Source organism: Suricata suricatta, chromosome 15, assembly GCF_006229205.1.
Source record: "Suricata suricatta isolate VVHF042 chromosome 15, meerkat_22Aug2017_6uvM2_HiC, whole genome shotgun sequence".
In the NCBI taxonomy this organism is placed as follows: Eukaryota; Metazoa; Chordata; class Mammalia; order Carnivora; family Herpestidae; genus Suricata; species Suricata suricatta.
Genome location: NC_043714.1, coordinates 78,114,329 through 78,139,885, shown reverse-complemented (window position 1 = coordinate 78,139,885; position 25,557 = coordinate 78,114,329). Strand labels below are relative to the sequence as shown.

Below are 25,557 nucleotides of genomic sequence, written 5' to 3'. Positions count from 1 at the left end.
CGACGATTCTCTGCCCTGCCTGGACGAAACAGGTACCGCCTATCGCCTGGAGGAGCGGCCTGGACATCGGGTTACGACAATTAGGATCCATGAGTTGGGAACACTGGTGCTGGGCACTGCCATTTATTAATTATCTCTACTTCCATAAATTTTTGCAAGTTTTTATTACAAGAAGTTAAAAAAAAAAGCCACGAGAAAAAAAACGTGGGAAGACTGTTATGGAACAGAAAGTTAGACAGACATGACGCCGTGACACACTTCGGGCTAAAAGAAGGCCCCTGGAAACACATTTCTGGGGTAACAGGCAAGTCAGAATCTGGACAGACGCTGCGGGACCGCTGTGCACCTTGTTAGGGACACTTAAGTGTGAATGTTCTTGTCGAGGGCACGCGTGCTGGAATGTTTAGAGATTGTGTATGTCCGCAACCTACTTTCAAATAGTCCAATGACAATATAAAATTTCCTTCAATAAAAATAGGAACAAGTAGGGCACGATATTAACAATGGGTGGATCTAGGTGGCCAGGATCTGGACAATCAGCTACTACGTGGTACCATCCCCTCAGCGTGCCCTGACACCTAAATGTTCTCGTGATCAAAGCCCCAGGCATCTGTGACACCACTCAAGTCCCAGTCAGGAAGACGGCATCGTTTTTGTGGGCTTTTTTAAATTTATTTTTTAAATGTTTATTATTTTTGAGAAAGAGAGAGAGAGCATATGCACATGTTTGCGACCACGGGAGGTCAGACCTGCTGGTCCCCATGTCCGTACTCTCCTGCCGACAGCCTTGCCCCCACAGGCCACACCGCCTGACACAAGGCACACACTTGCTAGATTCAAGTCAGCTACTTCTGTTAAAAGATGGTCAGCTTCTTACTGCTTTTTCACAAGGAAAAATAGCGTTTAGCCCAGAAGGTAAAAGAGACTATTTCCGACATGTGCAAAACTTGGAGACAGGTGCCACAGAGAAGGTGCAGGCGCGCTCCAGTTAACGAGAAGGGCAGGAGCGGAACGAAAGCGCAGCGCGGTCAGGTTTGCGTGGAGTCGCGTGGGCTCGGCGCTTCAGAAGCGGCGGCGCAGGCGCGGGAAGGCGCGGCCCTGGCGGACGAGGTTCCTCGCAGACCGCGGCGATCGGAGGCCCGGGAGGGCCCGGGAGTCCTCCCAGCCAACAAACTGAGGAGCCGGGCAAAAGGCCTCAGGACTCGGCGGCTGAAGCCGCGGCTGCCCCGAGACCACGGGCTGACCCCAGCCTCACCAGAACCCCCCGGCCTCCGGACACCCCTGGGAGCGCTGAGCAGGGGGGCCCGCACTCGTGTGCTTTCTCGGAGGAGAGTGCTAAACCTGAATTACTTTTTATTACTAAATATATAGTAATAAATATTTATTACTGAAGCACAAGGCCCTGGCTGCACCCCAAGCTTCCGGCAGGGCGAGGCCAGAGGAGTAACAGCCCCTGGCCGTAGCCCCCAGGAACAGTTTTTTGTTTTCCTAGAGGCTGCTGCAGCAAGAGTGACTGCTCAGTCACATTCCCATAAAAAGACCCCTGCGGTAGACCCCCAGACAGCCCATGCGGCGCCAGGCCCAGGCCTTTCTCCAGGCTGCTGTTCTGCCTGGAAAACCCTTTGCCAGACCCGAATGCATCAGGCCTGTCTGGCATCCCCCAGCCGCCTCTGCACCTCGCACACACCTCTCCCACGGTCCTTCTCACACAGCAGGGGGACTGTTAGTTTACAGTCTGTCCCCCCACCAGACTGGGCCCGGCTCACCTCCATCACCTCTGTGCTCCTAGGATCTAGCGCAGTGCCCGGTAGATAGAGCAGGAACTCCATGAAGGCTTGCTGACTTGAAATAAACAGTACCAAGCACAGAATGAACTAGCACCTCACGTGGCCCAGACTTGGATGCCAGGTGAGGAAGACGCAGAAGGCCACAGTCAGGTAAGAGATGGCAGCAGCCTGGCTCTGGACAGGACTCCGAGGATGAGGCCTCAGGCTGACAACTCCAGAGCCCCCACCAGGGTCCACAGGCACATTCCAGAACCTGGCTCCTTCCAGTTTGGGATGGCCAGTACTCTTCAAACTATCCCACTCACCCAAGAGACATCTCCAAAGCCCCAAGAAGTCGTGCGGCCGTAAATACAGGGCAGAGTCGCGGCCAGATCTCTAGGCAGCGGTCCAGGGCAGTTTCCACCAGATCACATACAACCCAAAGCACACCCAGAGCCTGGGCCCCCGGCACGCCAGCAAACAGGCAGGGAGAGTGCCTCGGCTCCCCAGGGTGCCCCCCACCCCCAAACCCCAGAGCTGCTCACCAGGACAAACACACGCTCTGGCTTGCCTGGGACAGTCCCCGCTTACACCTGTCTCAACAGAGACAGGCACTCAGAGCCTGCCAGTGGCCTCCTGTGTGTGGCCCCGCCTCTCACGTCAGAGCCTGCCTGCAGAAAGTGCTCATCTGGAACTCAGCTAACAACCTGCAGAGTAGCAGCAACCACAACACAAAGCTCTCAGTAGTGAGAATCAAACAGATACTCCAAAGTCAAAGACAAGTGAGTTGCCTGTTTTCCGAGCACCATATCGATTGGACAGAGCAGATTAGCAGATGAAAGGTCACTGCAGGTGACCCAGCCCATCGAGCTGGGAAGCAGCTGCTGAGCCTCTCCATGAGGCCCTAAAACAGAAAAACTACAGGGGTGACGAGACCCTGGGCAGTTTCCCGCAGGGAGGAAACTGAGGCACGGAGGGTCCCCGTGGTTCGGAAGCTGGGAAGGGGTCTCAGGGCCACGAACAGCTTGCCCATTTCTTTTCTAAGGGTCTGCGGCCTCTCGGCACCGGTCAGGACCCAGAAGCTGGATGGGCTCTGCCGCACGTAGCGGCTGTGAGCAGCCCCTGACCAGAAGCTACCGCCCACCTGCCCGCTCCTTCGGCCAGAGTAGGTTTCCTGAATATTCGCAGAGGCTTCGTAAGCTGTGAAGTGCTGTGCCCAGGCCAACCCAGCGTCTCTCGGCCTGACTCGGCCTGACCAGCCCTGCGTCGCTCAGACCTACGACTCCTGCGCATGCCACCGCTCCGGGCAAGGCTCAAAACGGAGCCGCAACGCATCTCCACCGCTCACATCCACGCCGACAAGGCTGGGCTTGCCAGGCGCGCAGAGCTCCAAGTGGAAGATGCCGAGGAAAAGCCGAGACCCCTGGGCTCGCCTGGGTAGGAGCCGGGTCAGTGATTAGGACACCCAGGTTAAAGGGTGCCCCTCCTAACGCAGATACAACACAACTGGAGGCCGGCCAAGAAAGAACTGGGGCAGCACGCGCTGGCAGGACAGCCCAGGGCCAGGCGGAAGTCTGGGATGGGGGGGCAGGCCGCCCCCACACGCCCCAGAGGCCTCTCATCTCCTGGGAGGCAGCGGGCAGGCGGCGGCTCAGGGCCATCTCAGGTGGCTCGGGGGCCAGGGGCAGGGCTCCCAAGGGCGCAGGCGGAAGGAAAGACGAGGACTCCGGCCTGGGATTCTGGCAGAGACCAGGCCGTGAGGGGTAGGAACGGAGTCCAGCAGCCCAGGGAGCCAGGACAGACTGCCCTGGGAAAAGGGGTCTCTCGGACAGAGGTGTCCACGAGGGGATAAGACGCTGTCTCTGAGCAGGGCCCCCACCCACACAGGTGCTTCCGGCGAGAGGAGAGGGCTCCGCGGTGGGCTCGTGGCTGGTACCCAGCATTTCCCCAACACGGCCCAGGGGGCTTTTATCCTGAGGAACAGGGGCTGAGAGACGTGAAGGACGCCCCCAAGAACCCTGGGGACCCCTGCCGCGGGTGGGGGGAGGGGCTCCGGGCTGTGCGGGTCCCTCTCAGGTGGGGGCGACGGTCCCGGGGGAGGAAGGGTCGGTGGGTTGTGCCGGTCCCTGACAGAGCCCAGGACGGGGCAGCTCTGGGGTAACCCTGAGGGCTCCGGACGGAGGCTGACGGGAATCTGTGAGCGCAGGCGCCGGCCGGCGCCGGGCGAGGACTCACCGGCCGCCACATTTTCCGGGCCGCCCCTCTGCTCCCGCTCGCCGCAGGCTCGCGTCTTCCGTCCGGCACTCTTCGCGAGGCTGGGAGCAGGGCGCACGCGCGCCCCGCCCCGAAGGCGGTGGGCGGGGCCAGGAAGCCACGCCCCAGCGCGCAGGCGTCCGCGGCGGAGCAGCGCCTCCTGGCGGCGCCCGCAAACTTGCTTTAGGGCTTGGACAGCGCCCTGCGTCAGGGCTGTGGCTGCATCCACTCCGACAGACAATTACCGGGTCAGGGCTCACGACCGCCGGGACAGGGAGTGGTGCGGTCTTCTCCAACCCAGACAGAAGCTGCGGCTCGGGGAGGTCAGCGCACCGGGTCCCCAGGGGCTCACAGCTCGGGCGGCCGCAGGAGGGAGATGGGAGCGCACGGGGTGGGGGGGAGGGCCGCTGCTCAGAGAGCCGGAGCCCGGGCCTGTGGGGCGGGAGAGGCGGCCAGTCCGCTCAGCACCGCTGTGCCACGGCTCAGGGTGAAACTCTAACTGCTTTGTGGCTCGCTTTCCTCGCTGCAAAACGGGGCTGTGACTCAGTTGCTCAGGCAGCTCCTTGACCCGTGCGATGCCCTTGTTCCTTGGACCCAAGCCGGGGACACGTAGCAGCGCCCGCTGTGTTCTGGGCGTCAGGGAAAGGTGACAAACTAACACGCCGGGATCGGGGCGCACCGGGGAGGGAAGGCCCACGGCAAGTCTTCCTCCCGCACCCGCCCGCCAGCCGGCCGGCCAGGACGCCAGGGCAGGACCCGGCCCCTCCTCTCAAAGGCTCCTCCCAGCCCGGGCCAAAGCTCCTCGTCCCTCCTTCCTTCACCCCTGCCAGGGTAACACCACTCGCTCCAGGTTCTCTCCTCAGGCAGTCAAAGCCCCCTCTCCCCGGTACCCCAGCCTGCTACAACCCAGCGGAGCTTCTCCGAAGGCCTCCTGCTCCCTCTCTTCGGCCCTCACTGCGCAGAGCTTGCGCCGCCCCCCTCCTGGCACCTCCTCTCCGCAGCCCTGCGCCGGGGTCGGGGACGCGGGGACGATGCCTCCTGGGGCCTGGCCATCCTGCAGCGGCCACCCTGGGCCTCGAGTCCCCTGCTGCACTCTTGCTAGCCCCACCGCCACGTGGACTGTTCGGGAAGCTGGCTGATCCCACCCGGCGTCTCACCTGTCAGCCCCTTCCCATCCTCCCACGACGTTCCTTCGGCTCCACCGCAGCCCCTGCTCCTCCCACCCGGCTCCTCCCACCCCACTCCTCTAGGTTCCCCCCCTCCAGGTCCAGGGTGCCGGCTCCGGCCGCGATCCCGGGGCCCAGCGGAAGCCGGTTTCTCTGGCCTTGGCCGCCCCCAGGTCTCTTCTGCGACAACGCGACTGGCTATCCACAATCCCCTTGCTCGCGTTGCCCGCAGCACAACAAACGCGGGGCCGTACTTTGTCTGAGTGCACACAGCTGCCCTCACGGAGTTACTTTCTTTCTCTTTTCCTTCTTCCCTCCCTCCCTTCCTTCCTCCCTCCCTTCCTCCCTCCCTCCCTTCCCCTCCCCTCCTTTCTTTCCTTTTTTTGCCTGCCTTTCCAGGAAGACAGGGTTCTGTCTTCACCACCAGGTCCCTGGAGTCCAGGCCATGGCCTGGCAATAGAACTTGAGCCCTTCCCAAGACCAGGCCTTCTGGAATGGTCCCAGCTGCATTCAGCCTCCTCACCTAACCCTATAATGTTGGATGAAACAGGTCCAGGGGTTAGCCCATATGGAAATGCTCCCAGGGCGTCGCAGAAGGGACCCTAGGAGGGCTGAGAGCAGCAACACGAGCCCCGACACCCGCACTGGGGACCCTAGGCCACCTGGCATGGGGCTGGGAGTGGAGGCGTGTGAGGGGCTTTCTTGTCCACCTCTGGGACAACAAGGCACCACTCCCCAAAGTGCCAAATGAAAGGCCCCTCGTGCTGACTGGGGCTCCTGTCCAGGCACAGGCACCTGGGCTGAGTGGGGGACCCACCCCTGGTAGTGCTGTGTGAAGTTATTTCCCCAAAACTGAGTCAGACAGGCCCCAGGAGCAACAAGAAAACCTTCTCCCAAGTGACCAGTACTCCTGGTCCACGCAAACCCCAGCCGCAGTCCACTCCAGCACTAACAGTCAGTCCCCCAACCCAAGCACATCTCCCGAATTCCTAGCATCCCTGTGTTCCCAGGCCTTTGAGTCTGCAAAACTGTTGTTGTTTTTTAATAGAAGTATGTGTCTACTAAGAAGCATGCCTCTCAGACATAAAAGGAACATGTATCTGATAAGTGAGGAGTGCTCCTACAGAAGACACACCCAGGCGCTAGCCTCTCCTCTGCATGTTGTGATGAGACTGTGTTTGGAAACAGGGGCGCTACGGATGTAACTGAGGTAAGGTCCCTAGATGAGACCGTCCTAGAGGAGGATGGGTCCTAAGCCCAGTGGCTGGTGTCTTTGGAATGGGAGAGAGAGAGACCCGAGACACAGGGAAAACCCAACGTGAAGGCAGAGTTGGAGACGGAGTAATATGACCATGCACCAAGGGATGCCCAGGATCACAGGCAACATCAGAGGCAGGGAAGGGCCTCAGCACAGGGTCTGCCTCAGCATCCAGACAGAGCCAACCCTGTCCACACCTCGATTTCAGATCTCTGGCCTCCAGCACTCTCGTGGGAGACATTTCTGTCATTGTGAGCCAATTCGTGGTGATTTGTCTCATCGTTCCTTTTTTCTTTAATTTTTAATGTTTATTTATTTTTTAAAGAGAGACAGAGTGCGAACAGGGGAGGGGAAGAGAGAGAGGGAGACACAGAATCCAAAGCAGGATACAGGCTGTGAGCTGTCAGCACAGAGCCCAGTGTGGAGCTTGAACCCATGAGCTGTGAGATCATGATCTGAGCCGAACTCAGATGCTTAACCCACTGAGCCACCCAGACTCACCTGTTTTATCATTCTTAAAACAAACAAACAAACAAACCAGTACAGTATGAAAGGTTTACTTAACTCTTAACTAATGAGAGAAAAAGAGAATTCCAAGCACTGACAGTGCAGAGCCCCATGCAGAGCTTGAACCCACAAACTCTGAGTTCATGACTTGGGCCAAAATCAAGAGTCAGAGGCCTGACCGAGCCACCCAGGCACATCAAAAATAAACATTTAAAAAAATAAATAAGGAGCACCTGAGTGGCTCAGTCAGCTAAGCATCTGACTCTTGGTTTCAGCTCAGGTCATGCTCTTGTGGTTCATGAGTTCAATCCCCAGGGCTTGGGATTCTCTCTCTCTCTTTCTCTCTATTTCTACTCCTCCCCTGCTTGTGTTTTCTCTCTCTCTCTCTCAAAAATGAATAAATAAACTTAAAATATATATGTATATATTTTTTCAAATAAAGATCAGTCTAGGCCATAAAATGAAGCTGCTGTTAGTAAGTGTGACCAAGTTATCCATTTGGGTGTAGCAAGTGTTAAAACATAGGTTTGCGTTGCTGGACATTTTCATAAGAAATCTCAGAGTGAAGTTTCAAAAGTCTCTATTATTCTCCCAAGGTGAGAAACACAATACCTATTAGTTGGGTAAATTTCTACATTCCTGAACCTGCTAGGAAGTCAACCTTCCTGACCACATGTGAGGCCCTGAATCCTAGGAGGGTTTTGAGTCCTTTTTTTGTTAATTGTTTTTTCTGTTTTTTATTTATTTTTGAGAGACAGCATGAGCAGAGGAGGGTCAGAGAGAGAGGGAGATACAGAATCCGAAGCAGGCTCCAGGCTCTGAGCTAGCTGTCAGCACAGAGCCCGACGCGGGGCTCGAACCCACTAACTGTGAGATCATGACCTGAGCCGAAGTCAGATGCTTAACCGACTGAGCCACCCAGGTGACCTCCTTTTTTTTTTTTAATGAGTGTGGCTAAAGGTTTGTCAATTTTGTTAATCTTTTCAAAGAACTAGTTGTTTTTCTCCTGATTTTTTAGTCTCTGTTTCATTTGTTTTTGCTCTATTGAGTATTATTTTCTTCCTTGTATTGGCTTTGGCCTTTGTTCTTCTGTTTCTAGCTATTTCAGGTGTAAAGTTATGTTGTTTATTTGAGATTTTTCTTGCTTCCTGATGCAGGCCTGTGTTACTATAACCTTCCCTCTCCCTCTTCATTAACTTTTGTTCCATCCCAAAGATTTGGGGCAATTGTGTGTTCATTTTTATGTAGTTTGTAATTTCCTCTTTGATTTCTTAGTTGACCCATTATTGGTTAGTAGCGTGTTAATTAGCTTCCATGTATCTGTGCTCTTTCCATATTCTTTCTTGTGGTTGAAAAAGATGCATGATATGACTTCAATCTCTTGAAATTTCTTGAGACTTGTTTTGTGGCCTAACATGTGATCTATTCTGGAGAATGTTCCATGTACACTTGAAAAGAATGTGTATTGCAATCCCTAGCAAAATAACACCAGCATTCTTCACAGAGCTAGAGCAAACAATCCTAAAATTTGTATGGAACCAGAAAAGACACCAAATAGCCAAAGCAATCTTCAAAAAAGAAAACCAAGGCTGGAGGCATCACAATCCCAGACTCCAAGCTGTATTACAAAGCTGTAATCATCAAGGCAGTGTGGTACCAGCCAAAAACAGGCACTCAGATCAATGGAACAGAATATAGAACCCAGAAATGAACCCACAAACGTATGGCCAACTAATTTCTGACAAAGCAGGAAATAATAGCCAATGGAATAAAGGCAATCTCTTCAGCAAACAGTGCTGGGAAAGCTGGACAGCGACAGGCGGGAAAATGAACGTGGATCACTTTCTTACACCACACACAAAAATAAACTCAAAATTGATGAGAGACTTAACCATAAGACAGGAAGCCATCAAAGTCCTCGAGGAGAAAGCAGGCAAAAATCTCTTTGACCTCGGCTGCAGTAACTTCTTATTCAACATATCTCCAAAGGCAAGGGAAAAAAAGCAAAAATGAACTATTGGAACTTCATCAAAATAAAAATCTTCTGCACAGTGAAGGAAACAATCAGCAAAACTGAAAGGCAACTGACAAAATAGGAGAGGATATTTGCAAACAACATACCAGATTAAGGGTTAATATCCAAAATCTATAAATAACTTATCAAACTCAAAACCCAAAAAAATAAATAACCTAGTGAAGAAATGGGCAAAAGAAGACATCCAGATGGCCAACTGACACATGAAAAAATGCTCAACCTCATCAGGGAAATACAAATCAAAACCACAGTGAGATACCACCTCACACCCGTCAGAATGGCGAACATTAACAACTTGGGCAACAACAGATGTTGGCAAGGATGAGGAGAAAGAGGATCTCTCTTGCACGGCTGGTGGGGATACAAACTGGTGCAGCTACCCTGGAAAACAGTACGGAGGTTCCTCAAAACATTAAAAATAGAGCTACCCTACAACCCAGTAATTGCACTACTAAGTATTAATCCAAGGGATACAGGAGTGCTGATTCGAAGGGGCACATGTGCCCCAATGTTTATAGCAGCACTGTCAACAATAGTCAAAGTATGGAAAGAGCCCAAATGTCCATAGACGGATGAATGGATAAAGAAGACGTGCTGTAGGGGCGCCTGGGTGGCTCAGTCGGTTGGGCCTCCGACTTGGGCTCAGGTCAGATCTCACGCTCGTGGGTTCGAGCCCCACGTCGGGCTCTGTGCTGACAGCCAGCTCCGAGCCTGGATCCTGCTTCCAGTTCTGTGCCTCCTTCTCTCTCTGCCCCTCCCCCTCTCATGCTCTGTCTCTCTCTGTATCAAAAATAAATAAAGCATTAAAAAAATTTTAAAAAAAGAAGACGTGCTGTAGATATACAATGGAGTACTACTACTCAGCAGTCAAAAAGAATGGAATCTTGCCATTTGCTACTATGTGGCTAGAACTAGAAGGGTATTATCCTAAGTGAAATTAGCCAGTCAGAGAAAGACAAATATCATATGACTCCACCCATATGAGGAATTTAAGATACAACACAGATTAACATGAAGGGAAGCAAAAATAATATAAAACCAGGGAAGGGAACAAAAACATGAGAGACTCAAATATGGAGAACAAAAAGAGGGTTGCTGGTGGGGTTGCTAGAGGGGAGATGGGCTAAATGGGTGAGGGGCATTAAGGAATCTACTCCTGAAATCATTGTTGCACTACATGCTAACTAACTTGGATGTAAATTAAAAAAGACAAAGAAAATTAAAAAGAAAAAGAATGTGTACTCCACCCTTTTAGGATGGAACGTTCTGACTATATCTGTTAAATCCATCTGGTCCAATGTGTCTTCAGAACCATTGTTTCCTTGTTGACTTTCTATTTGGATGAGCTGTCCTTTGACATAAGTGGGGTGTTGAAGTCCTCTACTATTATTGTATTACGATTGATTGCTTCCTTTATGTTTGTAATTAGCTGCTTTAAGTTTTGGGTACTCTCTTCTTGGGTGCATAAATATTTACAATTGTTATATCTTCTTGTTGGATTGTCTCTTTTATGATTATATAGTGTCCTTCCTTGTCTCTTTGGGTTTTGTTTTCGTTTTTTAAGTTACTTATTTATTTTGAGACAGTGAGAAAAAGAGGGAGAACAGGAGCAGGGGAGGGGCAGAGACGGAGGGAGAGAATCCCAAGCAGGCTCTGCCTTGTCAGTGGGAAGCCCAACACAGGGCTCAGTCTCACAGACTGGATTATGAGACCATGATCTGAGCCGAAGTCAAGAGTCAGATGCTTAACCTGCTCAGCCGCCCAGGTGCCCTGCAGGCTTCGTTTTCAAGTCCAGTCTGTTGATGTAAGTGCTGCTACCCCAGCAGCTTCCACCTGCACGAGAAGCCCTTTCCCAGCCCTCCACTTGCAACCTACAGACGCCCTAACATCTGCAGCAGCTCCCTTGCAGGCAGCGTAAAGATGGGCTTTGCCCTTTTTCCCTTATGTTTATTTTTGGGGGGGGGATAAGCTGGGGAGGGGCAGAGAGAGAGGGGGAGGACAGAGGATCTGAAGGGGGCTCTGTGCTGACAGCAGAGAGCCCAACATGGGGCTCGAACCCACAAACCAGGAGATCAGGACCTTAACCAGCTGAGCCCCCCAGGGGCCCTGGGTCCCACCTTTTTGTCCGTCCTATCTCGCTAGGTCTTTTGTTTGGAGTGTTTAGTGCATTTACATTCAAAGTAATTGTTGACAGGTATGTATTTCTTGCCATTTTGTTTCTTGTTTTATGCTTTTTTTTTTTTTAATTCTGTTTTCTTCTCTTGTTCTCTTTCACAGTTTGCTGGCTTTCTTCAGTGGTTGGATCCCTTTCTCTTTACTTCTTGTGTATCTACTGTAGGTTTTTGAGTCGTGGTCACCACTAGTTTGTAGACAATGTCTTCTGCATCTCGCAGCCAGTGTTGACGGCTGCCGAGTCTGAACCCATTCTTTACCCCCCCACACCATGTTTCAGGTGTATGGTGTCATACTTTACATCCTTTTATTTTATGAATTCTTTGACTGACTTTTATATAGTTAATTTTGCGCTTCCAACTTTTTTTTTTTTTTTTTACTCTTACTCATCAACTTTTCTTTCCACTCAGAGTTCCCTTTAACATTTCTTGCAGGACTAGTTTAGTGGTGATGAGTTCCTCTAATTTTTGTCTGGGAAGCTTTCTCTCTCCTTCTGTTCTAAATAATAGCCTTGCTGGATAGAGAATTCTTGGCTGCAAGTTTTTTTTCTTTCAGCACTTTGAATATAGTATACCATTCCCTTCTAGCCTGCAATGCTTCTGCTGAAAATTCCACTGATGGCCTTATGGGGTTTCCCTTATAGGTAACTGTTTTCTTTTCTCTTGCTGCTCTTAAAGTTCTCTCTTTATCATTACTTTTTACTTTTTGCCATTTTAAGTACTATGTGTCTTGGTGTGGACTTCCTTGGGTTGATTTTGTTGGATGCTCTCTGTGCCTCCTGCATCTGGATTTCTGTTTCCTTCCCCAGATTTCAGAAGTTTTCAGCTGTTATTTCAAGTTAATTTTCTTTCCCCTTTTTCTCTTTCTTCCCCTTCTGGGATCCCTATAATGTGAATGTTATGATGTTTGATGGTGTCTCTGAGTTCCCTTAACATATTCTCAGTTTTTATTATTCCTTTTTCCCTTTGCTGTTCAGCTTGGCTCCTTTGCACCGGTCTGTCCTCCAGGTCACTAATCTGTCTCTCTGCTTTCTCTAATCTGCTATTTATGGGTGGCTCAGTCGGTTGAGTGTCGGACTTCTGCTCTAATCTGCTATTTATTCCCTTTGGTATATTTTTATTTTCAGTATTGAGTTCATCACTTCTAATCAGTTCTTTTTTGTTTTGCATCTGTTTGCTGAGGGTCTCACTGAGGCCCTCCACTCTTTTCTCAAGTCCAGAGAGTATCTTTACGACCATTACTTTAAATTCTCTATCAGGCATATTACTTACCTCTGTCTTACTGTTGTTTTGTCCTGTTCTTTCATTTGGGACACATTTCTCTGTCTCCTTATTTTGTCCAACTCTCTGTGTCTGTTCCTGTGTTTGAGAAAGCTCAGCTACAATTCCTGTTCTTGAAAGTAGTGGCCTCATGAAGAAGTCCCGCAGCGAGTGCAGCGTCCCCTGTTCACCAGAGCCGGTGCCCCAGGGGCGTCTTGCGTGCGTGCTGCACACACCCTGCTGTGGTGACTGGGCCACTTTTCTCTTGTCCGTCCACCTGCAACGCCTCTCTTTGCCTGTAGTGCGCGGGGTTTGGTTGTTAGTGGGCCAGTCTGGGGCCACCTTATGGTTTAGTAGAGTCAGACGAGCCTTTGCCAGAGCTGTGGCAGCACTGAACTACTGGGCACCTTCTCTGTGCTGTCCCCTGAGCTTTTATTGGAGTCAGTCAGACTAGGAGAGTTTTGTAGGCTATGACCCCATAAAGTCAACCCAAGTTCCAGGCAAGTGGCCAGTCACACCTGATTAGTGAGTGACACCCCAGCATAACAGTCTGCGAGACCGTGAGGGCATAACTGATTTTTCCAATTTTATCTTGGTAAAAAGGAGGATAAACTACGGAGCCTCTGCAAGTATCTGTCGCCCCAGGAAAGGGAAAGACACTCAGTAGGAGTTTCTGAAAGTCAGAGTCAGGGAGGTGAGTCAGTGAGAATCAGATTTCATTTAAATGGAATATGGTAGCACCTGGCCTGCTGGGTCGGAAGAGAATGGGGTCATTCATCTTGGGGTTGTGAGTTCAAGCCCACATTGAGGGTAGAGAGGACTTAAATAAATAAACTTTAAAAGAAACAAACATGCAGATAAATAGAATATTACTCAGAACGAGATCTTGCCGTTTGCAACAACATTGATGGACCCAGAGATTATAGGCTAAGTAAAATAAGTCAGAGAAAGACAAATACCGCATGATTTTACTTATATGTGAGATTTAAGAAACAAAACAAATGAACAAACAAACAAAAGACTCATAAATACAGAGAACAAAACGGTGACTGCCAGAGGGGAGGTAGGTGGGGAAGGGGAAGGGGAGTGGGAGGTACAAGTTTCCAGTTATGGAGTGAATACATCATGGGGATGTACGGTGCAGCACTAGGAACACAGTCAATGATACCCTGTAACCGCACTACATGGTGACAGGCAGCGGCTATGCTGTGGTGAGCACAGCAGAACACAGTTATCAAATCGCTCTGTCGTACACCTGAAATTAATGTGACATAGTGTGTTAACTATACTGCAATTAAAACAAAAAATGAGGGGTGCCTGGCTGGCTTAGTCTGTGTGTGCAACTTTTGACCTCAGGGTTGTAGATTTGAGCTCCACATTAGGCATAGAGATTACTTAAAAATAAAATCTTTTACTTATTCTTACAGTTTATTTACTTATTTTGAGAGAGCCAGAGAGAGTGCAAATAGGGGAAGGGCAGAGAGAAAGAGAGAGAGACAGAGACAGGCTCCCAGCTGCCAGCGCAGAGCCGGATGTGGGGCCCGAACCCATGAAACCATGAGATCATGACCTGAGCGGAAACTAAGAGTTGGATGCTCAACTGACTGAGCCACCCAAGCGCCCCTAAAATCTTTTAAAATAAAGTTTGCATTTCAATTACAGAAAGAGTCTACTAAATTGATATGGTTACAAATAGCTTGAGGAGCAAGAGAAAGGGCCTTGTTAGGGACCCAGGAACTAGAACATTCAGGCAAATAAGTACGGGACCATTCGCCTCATCTGCACACACAGTCGCGCTAACAATCCTTGGGCCGTTGGGTTTGGAGTGAGCAGCCAGCCCAGGGAGCCGGCTTCTTCGTTAGGAGGCACCGGAAACGCCGAGAGCCCCAGAGGCGGTCTGAAAGTCGCCCGGGGGGCGCCCGCAGAAGCTGTGCCCAGAGTCCCTTTTCTAAATAGTCAGTAGTTTGAAGTCTGGTTCTTTTTCTAGGGGGATTTGCAACTGTCCTTAATTGAAGACGCAGCTTCCCACCTGTGTGATTGCAGAGCCTCAGGCCAAATAAAAGATGACAGAGACTCAGTTGATGTGGTTAATTTACTACCTGACATTTTCAATTGTACGAGGTCTGATGAGAGTTCCAAATAACAATAATGCAAATGATAAAGAAATTTGGTTGTTTCTGTGACACACAAGGCAAAGGTAATAAAACCAATTTTTAAAAAATGTAGATAAAATCTCTTTAAGCCTGTTTAAACCTGATTAAACCTGTTGTCAGAGAAGATGGTTAATGTTATATCTGATGTATAAATGGGGTAAATAACTTCCACAGTGGAAAAAATTATGATGTACAACAATAATTCTGAGGCAAAGACTATGCTAAAGCCAGACTATGCTAAAACCATCAATAAAGCAATTCAGTGGGTCTGGAGCAGGGCTAAGATACCCGTGTTTTCTACAAAATTCCATGGATGAGTCTGCTGTACATCCCACGTTGAGAACCCAGGACTAGGAGATGCTAGATTCAGGTTATGGAAGTCAGAACGGGCTGCGCTAGCATTTAAACAACTGACACCGCGGAGGCGCGGCCCGTGGGGACCGCGGCGGGGGCCCCGGCACAGGCGGGGCACGGCAGACCTGCTGCGTGCTGTGACTCGTGCTGCAAACATTCGGGAGAGGTGAGCTTCAGCAGGTCCCCAGAGACTTCCCATGGGGAAAGTGATTTCTAAAATGTTTATATTAACACCATTTTACCCGTACAGATTTGACCTAGAAGGCAGAGCACGGCCTCTTTATAGTAATGGCACATCTAACAAACCTGATTAATTCTAGAGCCTCTCTTTTCATAAAGAGGACACACACGGGTCACCTCAGTGGCTCAGTCGATGGAGTGTCCAACGCGATGGCAGCTCAGGTCATGATCTCAGTTTGAGGGACTGAGCCCTGTGTTGGGCTCCAAGCTAGACATGGAGTCTGCTTGGGATTGTCTCTCTCTCTCTCTCTCTCTCTCTCTCTCTCTCTCAAAAAAGAGGGGGTAAAAGGTGAGAAGACAGACCTCTGGGAAATCTCCCAGGAGGGTTTATGTAGCAGACGGCCCAGGAGAAACTGGAGCCCTCACTCACTAACGGTAGGATAAAAGATGTGGCAGCCATGCTTGAAAACAGTGCAGACTTCCTCAGAGTGTTAAATATAATCTCCATATGACCTAGCAATTCCCCTTCTAGGTAAGGTGGAAACAGAAGTCCACGCAAAGGCTTCTAACTAGATGCTCACAGCAGCATTATCCATATGGCTCAATAATGAAAACAACCCAAAAATCTGTCCGTTAATAAACAGATAAATTAAATGTATCCTACCCATACATTGAGATACTACTCGACAACCGACAAGAATGAAGTATGAAACACATTACATGCGGATGAGCCGTGAAAACATCGTGCAAAATGAAAGACCCTAGTCATCAAAGGCCACCTAGTGTGTGAGTCCATTCAAACGGCATCCAGAACAGGTGAGCCCACAGGGACGGGAGGTGATCAGTGGATGCCAGGGGCTGGAGATGGGGTTGTGGGTGGGGGCACTGAGGCAGCACAGCCACAGGGGCAGGTGTTTCGGGGGGCGGGGATGATGGGTGTTCTACACATAGATGACAGTGCCGGTTACACAACCCTGCTCAGGTACTAAGAACCTGCACATCGTGTGCTCTGTTAGACATTGTGAGGAATGGGGAACTATTTTCCAGTTAGTGAGGCTGACATTTTTTTTCACCATTTGTATATTTTCTTAGGAAAACGTCTATTCAGTAGTTTACCCGTTTTTAAAGTGGCTTGTCTTTTTATAGTAGAGCTGAACAATTTTTTTATACACTCTGGATACAGTCCCTTATCAGATGACTTGCAAACATTTTCTCCCATTCCATGGATCGTTCTTGACCTTCTTGGTAGTGTCCTTTAAAGTTACAAAAGTTGTGGGGTGCCTGGCGGCTCAGTCGGCTAAGTGTTCCCCTCTTCGTTTCAGCTCAGGTCGTGATCTCAGTCTGTGGGATTGAATCCTGGGTCAGTCTCTGTGCTGTTAGCATACAGCCTGCTTGAGAGTCTTCTCTCTCTCTCTCTTCCCCCTCTCCACCCCCCTCTCCTCCCTTCCCCTGCTCATGAACACAGAGTCTCTCTCAAAATAAACAAACATTTAAAAAATAAAAGTACAAAAGATTTTAGTTTTGATGAAGTCCAACTTATCTACTTTTCCTTTTGTATGCTTTTAGATTGTGAAACTTTATTTCTATGTTTTCTTCCAAGAATTTCATAGTTGCAACTCTTACATTTAGCTCTATAATCTGAGTTGATTTTTGTATAGGTGTTAGGTAGGGGTTCAACTTCATTCTTTTTGTTGCGGATGTCCAATTGTAGAAAAGATTATTCTTTCAACATTGAATTGTCATGGTACCTTGTCAAAAGTCAAATAACTATATCGCGGCACCTGGGGGACTCAGTTGGTTGAGCGTCCAGCTTTGGCTCAGGTCGTGATCTCAGTTTGTGGGTTTGAGCCCCGTGTCAGGCTCTGTGGTGACAGCTAGCTCAGAGCTAGCACCTGTCTTCGGATTCTGTGTCTCCCCCTCTCTGACCCTCCCCTGCTCACACTCTCTTTCTCTCTCAAAAATAAACATTAAAACATTTTTTTAAATCACATAACTTTAAGTGTAGTGTCTCATTCTGAACTTCAGTGTCTATTTTATTGACTTCCGGTCTATTCTTATATTGGTACCAGTACTGTCCATTCTTTGTTCTTTGTTTTTTAAGTAATCTCTATGCCCAACATGAGGCTTGAACTCATGACCCCGAGATCAAGAGTCACGCACTTCCTCCACCAACTGACCCAACAAGGACCACAGCACTGCCCAGTCTTCTTTTTTTTTTTTTTAATGCTTGTTTGTTTATTTTGAGAGAGAGAGAGAGAGAGAGAGAGAGAGAGAGAGAGAATCTGAAACAGGCTCCAGGCTCTGAGCTGTCAGCACAGAGCCCAATGTAAGACTCAAAATTGGAAACATTGAAATCATGACCTAGGCCAAAGTCAGACACTTAACCGACCGAGCCACCCAGGTGCCTCTGTTTCTATTTATTTATTTATTATTTTTTAATGTTTTTTATTCATTTTTGAGAGACAGAGAGAGCGTGAGGAGGGGAGGGTCAGAGAGAGAGGGAGGGTCACAGAATCTGAAGCAGGTTCCAGGCTCTGAGCTAGCTGTCAGCACAGACCCCGATGCAGGGCTTGAACCCTGAACCATGAAATCATGACCTGAGCTGAAGCCGGACGCTTAACGGACTGAGCCACCCAGGCGCCCCTATTTATTTTTGAGAGAGAGAGAGAGATGGAGAGAACAAGCAGGGGAGGGGCAAGGACAGAAGGGGACAGAGGATCCAAGCAGACTCCGCGCTGACAGCAGCAAGCCCTACTGTGGGGCTTGAACTCACAAACTGTGAGATCATGACCTGAGCTGAAGTTGGACACGCAACCGAGCCCCCCAGACACCTCAGAGAAAAAGGCAAAATCTTAACTCTACACAAATATAAATAAAATAAACATGTTAAATATTTTAAGTCATTTTGAAAAAGAGATTCAGCAATGTTATAACTACTTCAAAGATGTCAAAGAATAAAAAAATCTATACAGAATAGTGGTGTTATCATACAAACGGATACAAAACTTGGCTTTTTCCACAACTGGAGAAGGGAAATCACTTGAACTTCCATGGGGACAGAATGTTTTTTCAAGTCTATGGAAAACAATTATTTATATGGCTACTAATTATCTACAAAGTTGTAAAATGGATTGAAAACAACAAGAGGCACCAACCTTATAAATCAGAGACCTTGGTGCTTGCTTTAAACAGAGAATAGCTTTTCTCAGACACCAGTGATCTGCTCTGCTCATTCGTTTTTGGTTTTTTTTTAAGTAGGGTTCACACCCAGCATGGAGCCCAATGCAAGGCTTGAACTCACAACCCTGAGATCAAGTGTCAGATGCTTAACAGATGGAGTACCCCACCGGCCCTGCTCATTCGGTCCTGAGCTTCTTATATCCCAGGCCCCATCCCCTAAATACCCCTGATTTCCAGGCAGGATTCTCAGACTCCCAGTCCCTCCCAAGTCCCTGTTCCACCCTGTCCCAGGCCACCTCCCCAAACCCCAACTTCGCCTTGTCACCCCAGCACCTAGTCTCCACCTGCCACATCCTCGGGCTCCAATCCCTCAAGGTCTTGGCTCGCGGATCCCTCAACTCCTCCCAGAATGCTCTAGCACCAGCTCTGATGGCAGCTGCCAAGGACTGGAAGCCAGACAGCCCCCCGCCCAGCCCAGAGCCCCCGTGCTTCCAGCACATCCGGGGAGAGGGGAGGCCCAGTGCTCGCGCGCTTGGCTGACCTCTGGCCTGGGGAGTGGGAGGAAGGGGGACAGTGACCCTTCATTCAGAAAAATAAGGCGTGATGTGATGTCTTCACGTCGAGTCCCAGAGCCAGGTGCCATGACACTGCTTGGGGAAGAGACCCAGCCAGCTGGGCCACCCTCATTCAGCACAGTGGACCCTCGAGAAGGGTGAAGCCCCCCCCCCCCATGCTCCATGTTGAGGAGAGCTCAGTGGGAGGGGGGCGAGTGCTTCCTGGCACCCAGCCCCACACTCCTCTCAGCACCAGCTCGCCCCACGCTCCAGGGGCCCCTGCCACACCTGGCGCACCGGTACCCTCCTCCCCTCTGCTCTGGAGGCCTGCTTTCCCTCCCTCTCTGCATCATTTTCTGGCCCAGGTGAAAACACCCTCTCCTCTGCCCGGGGCTCTCATGCCCTTGGCAGCCACACCACGCTCTCAGCGGGCACCATCCACAGAATGGCTTTTCAAAGGGAACATTCGGGAAGGCTCAGGGGGTGTCAGGAGGTGCCGAGCAGGAAATCTCCAATCTGCTTTTGGAACTAGCTTAGAGAATTTTCTCACTGCCCTGGCAAAGGGGTGGAAATTTCAAGGTTTTTTGTAGCTTTTCTCACCAAGTTAAAATGTTCATACTTTTCTGCAGACAAAAGCAAAACAAAGCAAAACCAAACTTCCCCAGGAACAGGCCTGGGGAACAAGTCTGAATGGCGGAGCTGAGGAAGCCCCCGCCCGGCTGCGCTCTGGGTGCTTGGGAGGCTCAGAGGCCCGGGGGCTCTCCCTGGCCCATCAGGAGAGGTCAGGGAAGCGCTCTGCTCAGGAGCCGGGGACAGACGCCTGCTAAAGGAAGAAGTCCTGGGAAGTGTGACAGGGACAGTGGCCAGAATGCTGGACTCTCCCCCAGGCAAGGAAAGATGGACCAGTGCTGGGTGTCCGAAGGTCTGAGCTGTCCCAGAGGCTTCCGGGAGGGATGAGGGAGGCATCTCCCAGGCCCTCGGCCAGGACAGCCCGCCATCTGCTCTGCTTTGCTTAAACAAGCAAGGAGTTGCGGGCCCACATGACTTGGAAGTCCAAGGGTCTGGCCTCAGGTGCAACTGGACCCAGGCGATCCCAGGATGTCTGGGCTCTTCTTCTCTCTGCCTCTCCCCCGCTTGCCTCTGGGGTGCCTTGGTTCTCGGGTATGATCTCCGAACAGTTTGGGCAGCTTTCCATAGCTCTTGGCATGACAGACACCCTAGGGCAGATGTCACAGTAGACCCTAATTTGCTCCACAGGGGCAACATCAGTCACTATGGGCAGGAAGTTGGGTACCCTGATTGGATCTGGGTCCCCCACCCAACCACAGGGTGGGGGCAGGTGTTCCTGTGATGAACACCCCATCAGACCCCCCTGGATGGCGCAGTGGAGAGAACAAGGCCAGGGCTCGGAGCAAGGGACACCCAAGTGGCCTCAGGCAGTTCACCCGCCCGAGACGGGGGGACAGGACCACAGCAGCTGACTGTGGAGACCCAGATGCTCCCACATTCCGTTTCTGGTGCCACAACAGCTGGGAGGTCCCTTTGAATTCCATGGAGGAGAGGAAGCCCCTTAGAAGACCACCGCCCCGCCGCCCCAGTCAGGCAGCGGGGACCTGAGCAGATGCCGAGGGAGGAGCGTGAGCCCCATACCGCCCAGGCCTCGCCGCCCCTCCCCAGGGACCCCGCAGGACCGAGGACAGTGAAGGCTCTCCCTTTGCTCATTCCACACAAGCCACGCGAGGCTCATCCGGACGTGCCTGGGCTTGGTCTCAGGTCTGGTGGCCACTACCTGGGCAAGGGGGCCGCACGGGGCGCGCCACACCACAGCCCTCCCTCCTCTGGCTCTGAGGAGCCAAGAAGCTGCTGCTGGTGGTGGACCAGACCACAGGGGCTCCAAAGCTCAGGCCTTGCTCCTGCGCAGGGAGCGCCCTCTGGGGACAGCCAGGCCACTGAAGGTCCTGTCTCGGCCACGGCTCTCGCTCTGGGGCCTCCTTCGAATTCCCCCCAGCCTTTGGAGAGAGCCTTTGGGGAGGGCTGTGGGCCTGAGCGGCCAGCTCCCCACTGCCCGGCTGAGGTGCGGGCGCCCTGGCAAGCAGCCTCAAGTAGAAAGGGCGGCCGTGGCAGCTCGAGGCACTACCAGGAAGGCCCTTGAGGCTTCTAAGGGCAGTGGCTTCCTCAAATTGTCTACCTCCAGCCCTGGCCCCCAGGTTCAGGGCCACCTGCCCCCTCTCTCCAGGAGACTGTGCACGTCCCCCAGGGCCTTCCTCCTTTGTGGACCTTGGGCCTGGCACAAATGCACGCACGGGCACAGAGAAGGCTTGGCAAACACCTCTGATCAAAACCTGCAGGAGAGGACAGGATGCAGCTGGGAGGCAGCTCCCCAGGTGGGCAGGGGAGGGTGCTAACAGGGGATGAGGGCGGAGTGCATGGGGGAGAGGGTGCCCCAAGGCCCGTGGCCACCCCACCCACTCCAACCCAGGTCCTCATCCTCCTCCCTCTGAATCTCCCCTCACAACCACCAAAGGCGGCTTCCGCAGCTCACATGCCACCTGCTTCCAAAGGCAAACAGCCACATAAGACCCCCCTGCCCCTTTTCTAGGCCATAAGCACCCTGGGAGGCCGGGGCCTGGCAGGTGGCCTCCTGGCCTCAGGGCTGGGCTGTGTCTGAGCTACTTGGGAGAGCGCCCCCCCCCCCCCCGATACTTGCGCAGCCCCAGACCAGAGGCTCCAGCAGTTAGAGCCTGGGGGGTCCTTCCCTCCTTCCGGCTTAGCTGGTCCTGTTAGGGCGGGAAGGAAGAGGAGACCTTCAAAGGCCCACACGCAGGCCAAGTCAAGGACAGGCAGCTTCTGAAGTTTAGAAAGGGCATGAGGAAACCAGAACAATTGTGGGAAGGGGCAGGGGCCGCCACTCCCAGCCCCCACCCCCACCATCATCGGGGACATCCTTGTGGCTATAGGCTCCCTGTTGTGGAAATGGAGCCCCCTGTCTGGGAGAATGAGATCTCGGTGCCATGCCAGTCCTATGGGATCACAGCTCGGGCGTCCTCCTCTCCCGCGGAGCCTGTGTCCCCCACGGGCCTCGGCTTCCTGCCTGCCTAGGAGGTCGAGAGGAGGCGGCAGAAGCCCCAGCCCTGGTTCGCAGCAGCCTCCACCCACACACCCTCTCCTGAGCCCTGGCAGGCCCCGTGCAGGAGAGCCATGTGGCCTGGCACCGGCCGCGCTCAGGACTACGGCTCTGCTCCCAGTGGACGCAAGCCACGCAGGGGCTCAGACCACTGTCCCACAGCTGGGGTAGATGTCAGCTGCTCAGGGACAGAGACCATTTACCAGAGCCCAGGGAGAAGGTAGCTGCTGCCTTGTCCGACTGAGTAAAGAGTTCGGAGTAATTACAGGCTTGATCACACAAGGAGCAGGAGACAAGAGCTCGGGCTCAGGGAAGGGAGCAATACTTCTGACCAGAAAGATCCCAAGACCGGCTTCTTCTAAGCTCCACTCACTGAACCCCGTCTGTGCCCGCACCTGGCAAGAAGTCCCTGGCAGCATGCTCCCACGAAGGAACAGACACTATGAATGCCAGGTCGCAAAGAGACAGCCCGTTCTGCCTGACCCTGACACCAGCCGGCCCAGCACAGCACACAGCCCAGACGTGCTTGCTCAATAGCGGCCCCGATGGGAACGGACCACACTGCGCAGCTGCAGATTCTGGAAAAACCGATACTGGGCGGATGCCACACTGCCTCTGACCGCCACCGCCTGCTCTCTGAGGAAATTCCAAAAAGCAATGGGGGGGGGGCAAGAGTTTGGGGTTCAGAGGGTGCAACCCCAGGATTTAGGAGAGCAGCCAGCCGGGGGTGGCACACCCCTGGTGGACAGTCCAAGTTACCACTCAAGCTCCGTGGAGGTCTGTCTGCACAGAGAAAGGTGCTACACAAGTTCACTACCATAACCCCCGAAACGACGGTTTATTGTGCAAACGCTACGCAGGCTCCAAGCCTGGGCCAAGTCCAAAGCTCCAGCTGGGCCCCGGCTCTGGGCCTGTTCTGTGGTCCCCACCCTGGCCAGTGTCTGCTATGGAGTGTGCAGGTGTCCATGAGTGTGCCCGTGTGTGAAGACAGCCTCCTGGGGCCATGGGCACTTGGGCACTGTGGCATCCTGGCCTGAGATCAGGTCCCCATCTGCCCAGGCTTAGGGACTGCACTGGTCCACACAGTCCTTCCCGCTGCGGAACACGTGATAGATGCTGGTGGGAGGAAACATGGCGACAGCGCCGAGCAGGGAGCCCACCTGGATGGCCACGCCAGCTGCCAGCAATGCCGGCCGGCCGCCGCCATGCAGCAGGGAGCTGGCAGCCACCTTCACGTATGAGAACACCCCCAAACACAGCACCCAAGACAGCACCTGGGAGGGTGGACACAGCAGCAGGCTGAGCGTGAGCTGTTCCTCGCTCTGGGGCAAACCGCCTCCCCGCTCCCACCCTCTCGGCTTCAGTATCCCAGTGTACTCACCACAAGGACCACCCCAGCAGAGGTGCCCACCAGGGGTGGGCAAGGACTCAGGATTGCCAGTGCCATCAGGTAGGCCCCAAAGAGCATGCCCAGCATGGAAAGACCTCCCAGCCCTGCCAGAGACCTGCAGGAGGGGGGCAGAAACTCAGCGCTGGCTGCAGCAGGACCCAGCCCCCATCCCTAAACACCCTACTCAGCCTGGGCACCCATGTGTACCTGCAGAGCACGCCCATGGCCAGGAAGCAGGCTAGGGGGTTGGCGGCGCTACCCAGCACCACTGCCAGGTGGTAGGCCAGGCGCCCGTAGGGCAAGCAGGAAAAGCTTTGCACAGCAGGCAGCACGCCGTTGGTCAGCGCGCTGGTGATGCCCAGCAGGCCCAGCAGGCAGGCGCTGTGCACAGGGAGCAGCTGGCGAGCCTCAGGGTCCGGGCTAGCGGTGGAGCCTGCTGCTGGACTCGGGGACTCCTGCAGTGGCAAGGCCGCTTCTTCCTCCTGCTCCTCCTCCTCCTCGACTCTGGGGGCTCTCACCGGCAGGCCAGACCCTGGACCTGCTGTGGGTACAGACGGTGGTGATGGCAATAGCAGCAGAAGGCCCTGGAAGACGGCAGCTGAAGTGACCAGAAGAGCAGTCAGCATCCAGAAAAAGGTGCTGACAGGAAAACGCTCTGGGATGTCGTGGGGCAGCCAGAGGGTGCCATTGGTGGTGGCTGGCCGACATTCAAGGTGGCCTACGCCCTGCACGAGGGCCAGCACACAGGGCAGCAGGGCACTGAGGCCCTGGCCCAGGAAGAAAGAGCGCAAGAAGGGAGGTGGGAGGTGGCTCAAGAAGGGCAGGAAAGTGACGTTAGAAGCACAGCAGGCCAGCGCCAGCGCCAAGGCCAGCGCCAGAAAGGCCACCGAGTGGGGCTGCCCTGCCACTGGGGCCACGTGGTGCCACAGTGGGGCCAGGAGGGCCGTGCCCACCACGCTCAGCGCCTGCACCACCTGGATGGGGGCCCGCTCGCTCTTGCCAGGAGCCAGCCTCCTCCACAGGGTCACCACCAGCAGACCCAAGTTCCCCAGCGCTACAAGCACAGAGAGGTAGGACGGGAGACTCCAACCTGTAGGGAAGGGAGAGCGTGTCAGGGGCTAGATGCTCAGGGACAAAGAGCAGCTGCAACCCACCTCACCTGGCACATCTGCGCCCCCACTTCCCTGCACACTCCCACTCACCCTCGGGAAGGTCTTTTACCACCACAGGCAGCTCCACCCAGATTCCGTTGATGGGAGCCCAAGAGCCCATGCCAAAGAGGGCCACCAGCAAGTGGGTCAGTACCAGACGGCACAGCGGGGGTGCTGCCATTCAGCCCGAGCCTGGGCTCTTCAGGACAGGATAGTGTCACAGCCTGCTCCTGTTCCCCCACCTAGTTCCAAAACAAACAAACAAACAAACAAACAAACAAATACCACGCTTCAGTTCTTCTGGGAACTGATGACTACTTCTACCTTGAAAGTAGCAGTTCCATATTCGGGGTCACAAATCAGAGACACAAAACTGAACTCAGAAGAGAACCAGACTGCCTAGACCAGGAAAACGGGAGGGTGCCCGGGAGTGGGGGCTGGGGATGAGAGTCGCCAAACATACCAAATAGCACGGCTAGGTTTGCAGGCAGAGAAGGAGGAAGCCAGACCCAAGGCGTCAACGGCACCAGAGAAAGATGAGGAAATTAGGATCCGATCTTGGGGTCTGAGTTGCCCAGACCACCACCACCACCCTCACTCCAAAACGGACACGGACTCCGGGACAGGGACACCCCTCTGGCGGCGCGCACACCTCCGTGGCTTCTGCGCCTACATGGGGAGTCCGAGGCTTCAACTGGGCTCAGGACCGCGAGAATCGAGACCCACTCGGCGGGGAGGGGCGGGCCCGGCGCCGCCCCTCTCTGCGTCAGGTGGGCGGCGAGGAGCCGGCCGGCGCGCGGGGGTACGTGCGTCTCCAGATCCTGCACCTGCGCGCTCCCGACCCGAAGGCCAGTCGTCTCGCCACGCTACTAGGGCGCCGCCTCGGCCCTGAATCTCAGCCTCAGCTCAGAGCCGGTGGAGCTGGGAAACGCTGCCCGGACGGAGCGAGAACTCCAGCTCAGCGGGCGAGACTCGGGGAAGCCGCAGGTGCCAGCCCCCGGCATGGCCCGTCGCCGGAAGTCCCGCCCCAAAAGTATGAGCTGAGCAGGCGCGGA

General features: G+C 53.1%; 2 protein-coding genes and 1 long non-coding RNA gene across 11 annotated transcripts in view; 1 reads left to right on the top strand and 2 right to left on the bottom strand.

Annotated features, from left to right (window-relative positions):
* ADCK5 (aarF domain containing kinase 5) overlaps positions 1 to 4,107 on the bottom strand; it is a 15,223-nt gene extending 11,116 nt beyond the window's left edge. For 3 of the 5 annotated variants that reach the window (XM_029923089.1, XM_029923092.1, XM_029923090.1), the window contains exon 1: positions 4,002 to 4,107. In XM_029923089.1, coding sequence (XP_029778949.1) covers positions 4,002 to 4,013 — 12 coding nt within the window. In that variant the 5' untranslated portion in view covers positions 4,014 to 4,107. The remainder of the gene's footprint in view (positions 1 to 4,001) is intronic. The other 2 variants (XM_029923087.1, XM_029923088.1) reach the window with 1 other exon arrangement.
* Positions 4,108 to 4,188: 81 nt separating this feature from the next.
* On the top strand, positions 4,189 to 7,746 carry LOC115278657. Its single transcript, XR_003903012.1, has 3 exons — positions 4,189 to 4,342; positions 6,234 to 6,395; positions 7,709 to 7,746. It is a non-coding gene; the product is annotated as an uncharacterized LOC115278657 (long non-coding RNA).
* Positions 7,747 to 15,435: 7,689 nt separating this feature from the next.
* SLC52A2 (solute carrier family 52 member 2) overlaps positions 15,436 to 25,557 on the bottom strand; it is a 25,562-nt gene continuing 15,440 nt past the window's right edge. The window contains exons 1-6 of one of the 5 annotated variants that reach the window (XM_029923116.1): positions 25,155 to 25,520; positions 24,966 to 24,977; positions 24,554 to 24,744; positions 23,559 to 24,441; positions 23,343 to 23,466; positions 22,771 to 23,235 (exon numbers count right to left, since the gene is read on the bottom strand). In XM_029923116.1, the coding sequence (XP_029778976.1) occupies positions 23,023 to 23,235; positions 23,343 to 23,466; positions 23,559 to 24,441; positions 24,554 to 24,683 (1,350 nt within the window). In that variant the 5' untranslated portion in view covers positions 24,684 to 24,744; positions 24,966 to 24,977; positions 25,155 to 25,520 and the 3' untranslated portion in view covers positions 22,771 to 23,022. Of the gene's footprint in view, positions 16,445 to 22,770; positions 23,236 to 23,342; positions 23,467 to 23,558; positions 24,442 to 24,553; positions 24,745 to 24,965; positions 25,521 to 25,557 lie in introns of those variants that run through there. The other 4 variants (XM_029923118.1, XM_029923114.1, XM_029923115.1 and 1 more) reach the window with 4 other exon arrangements.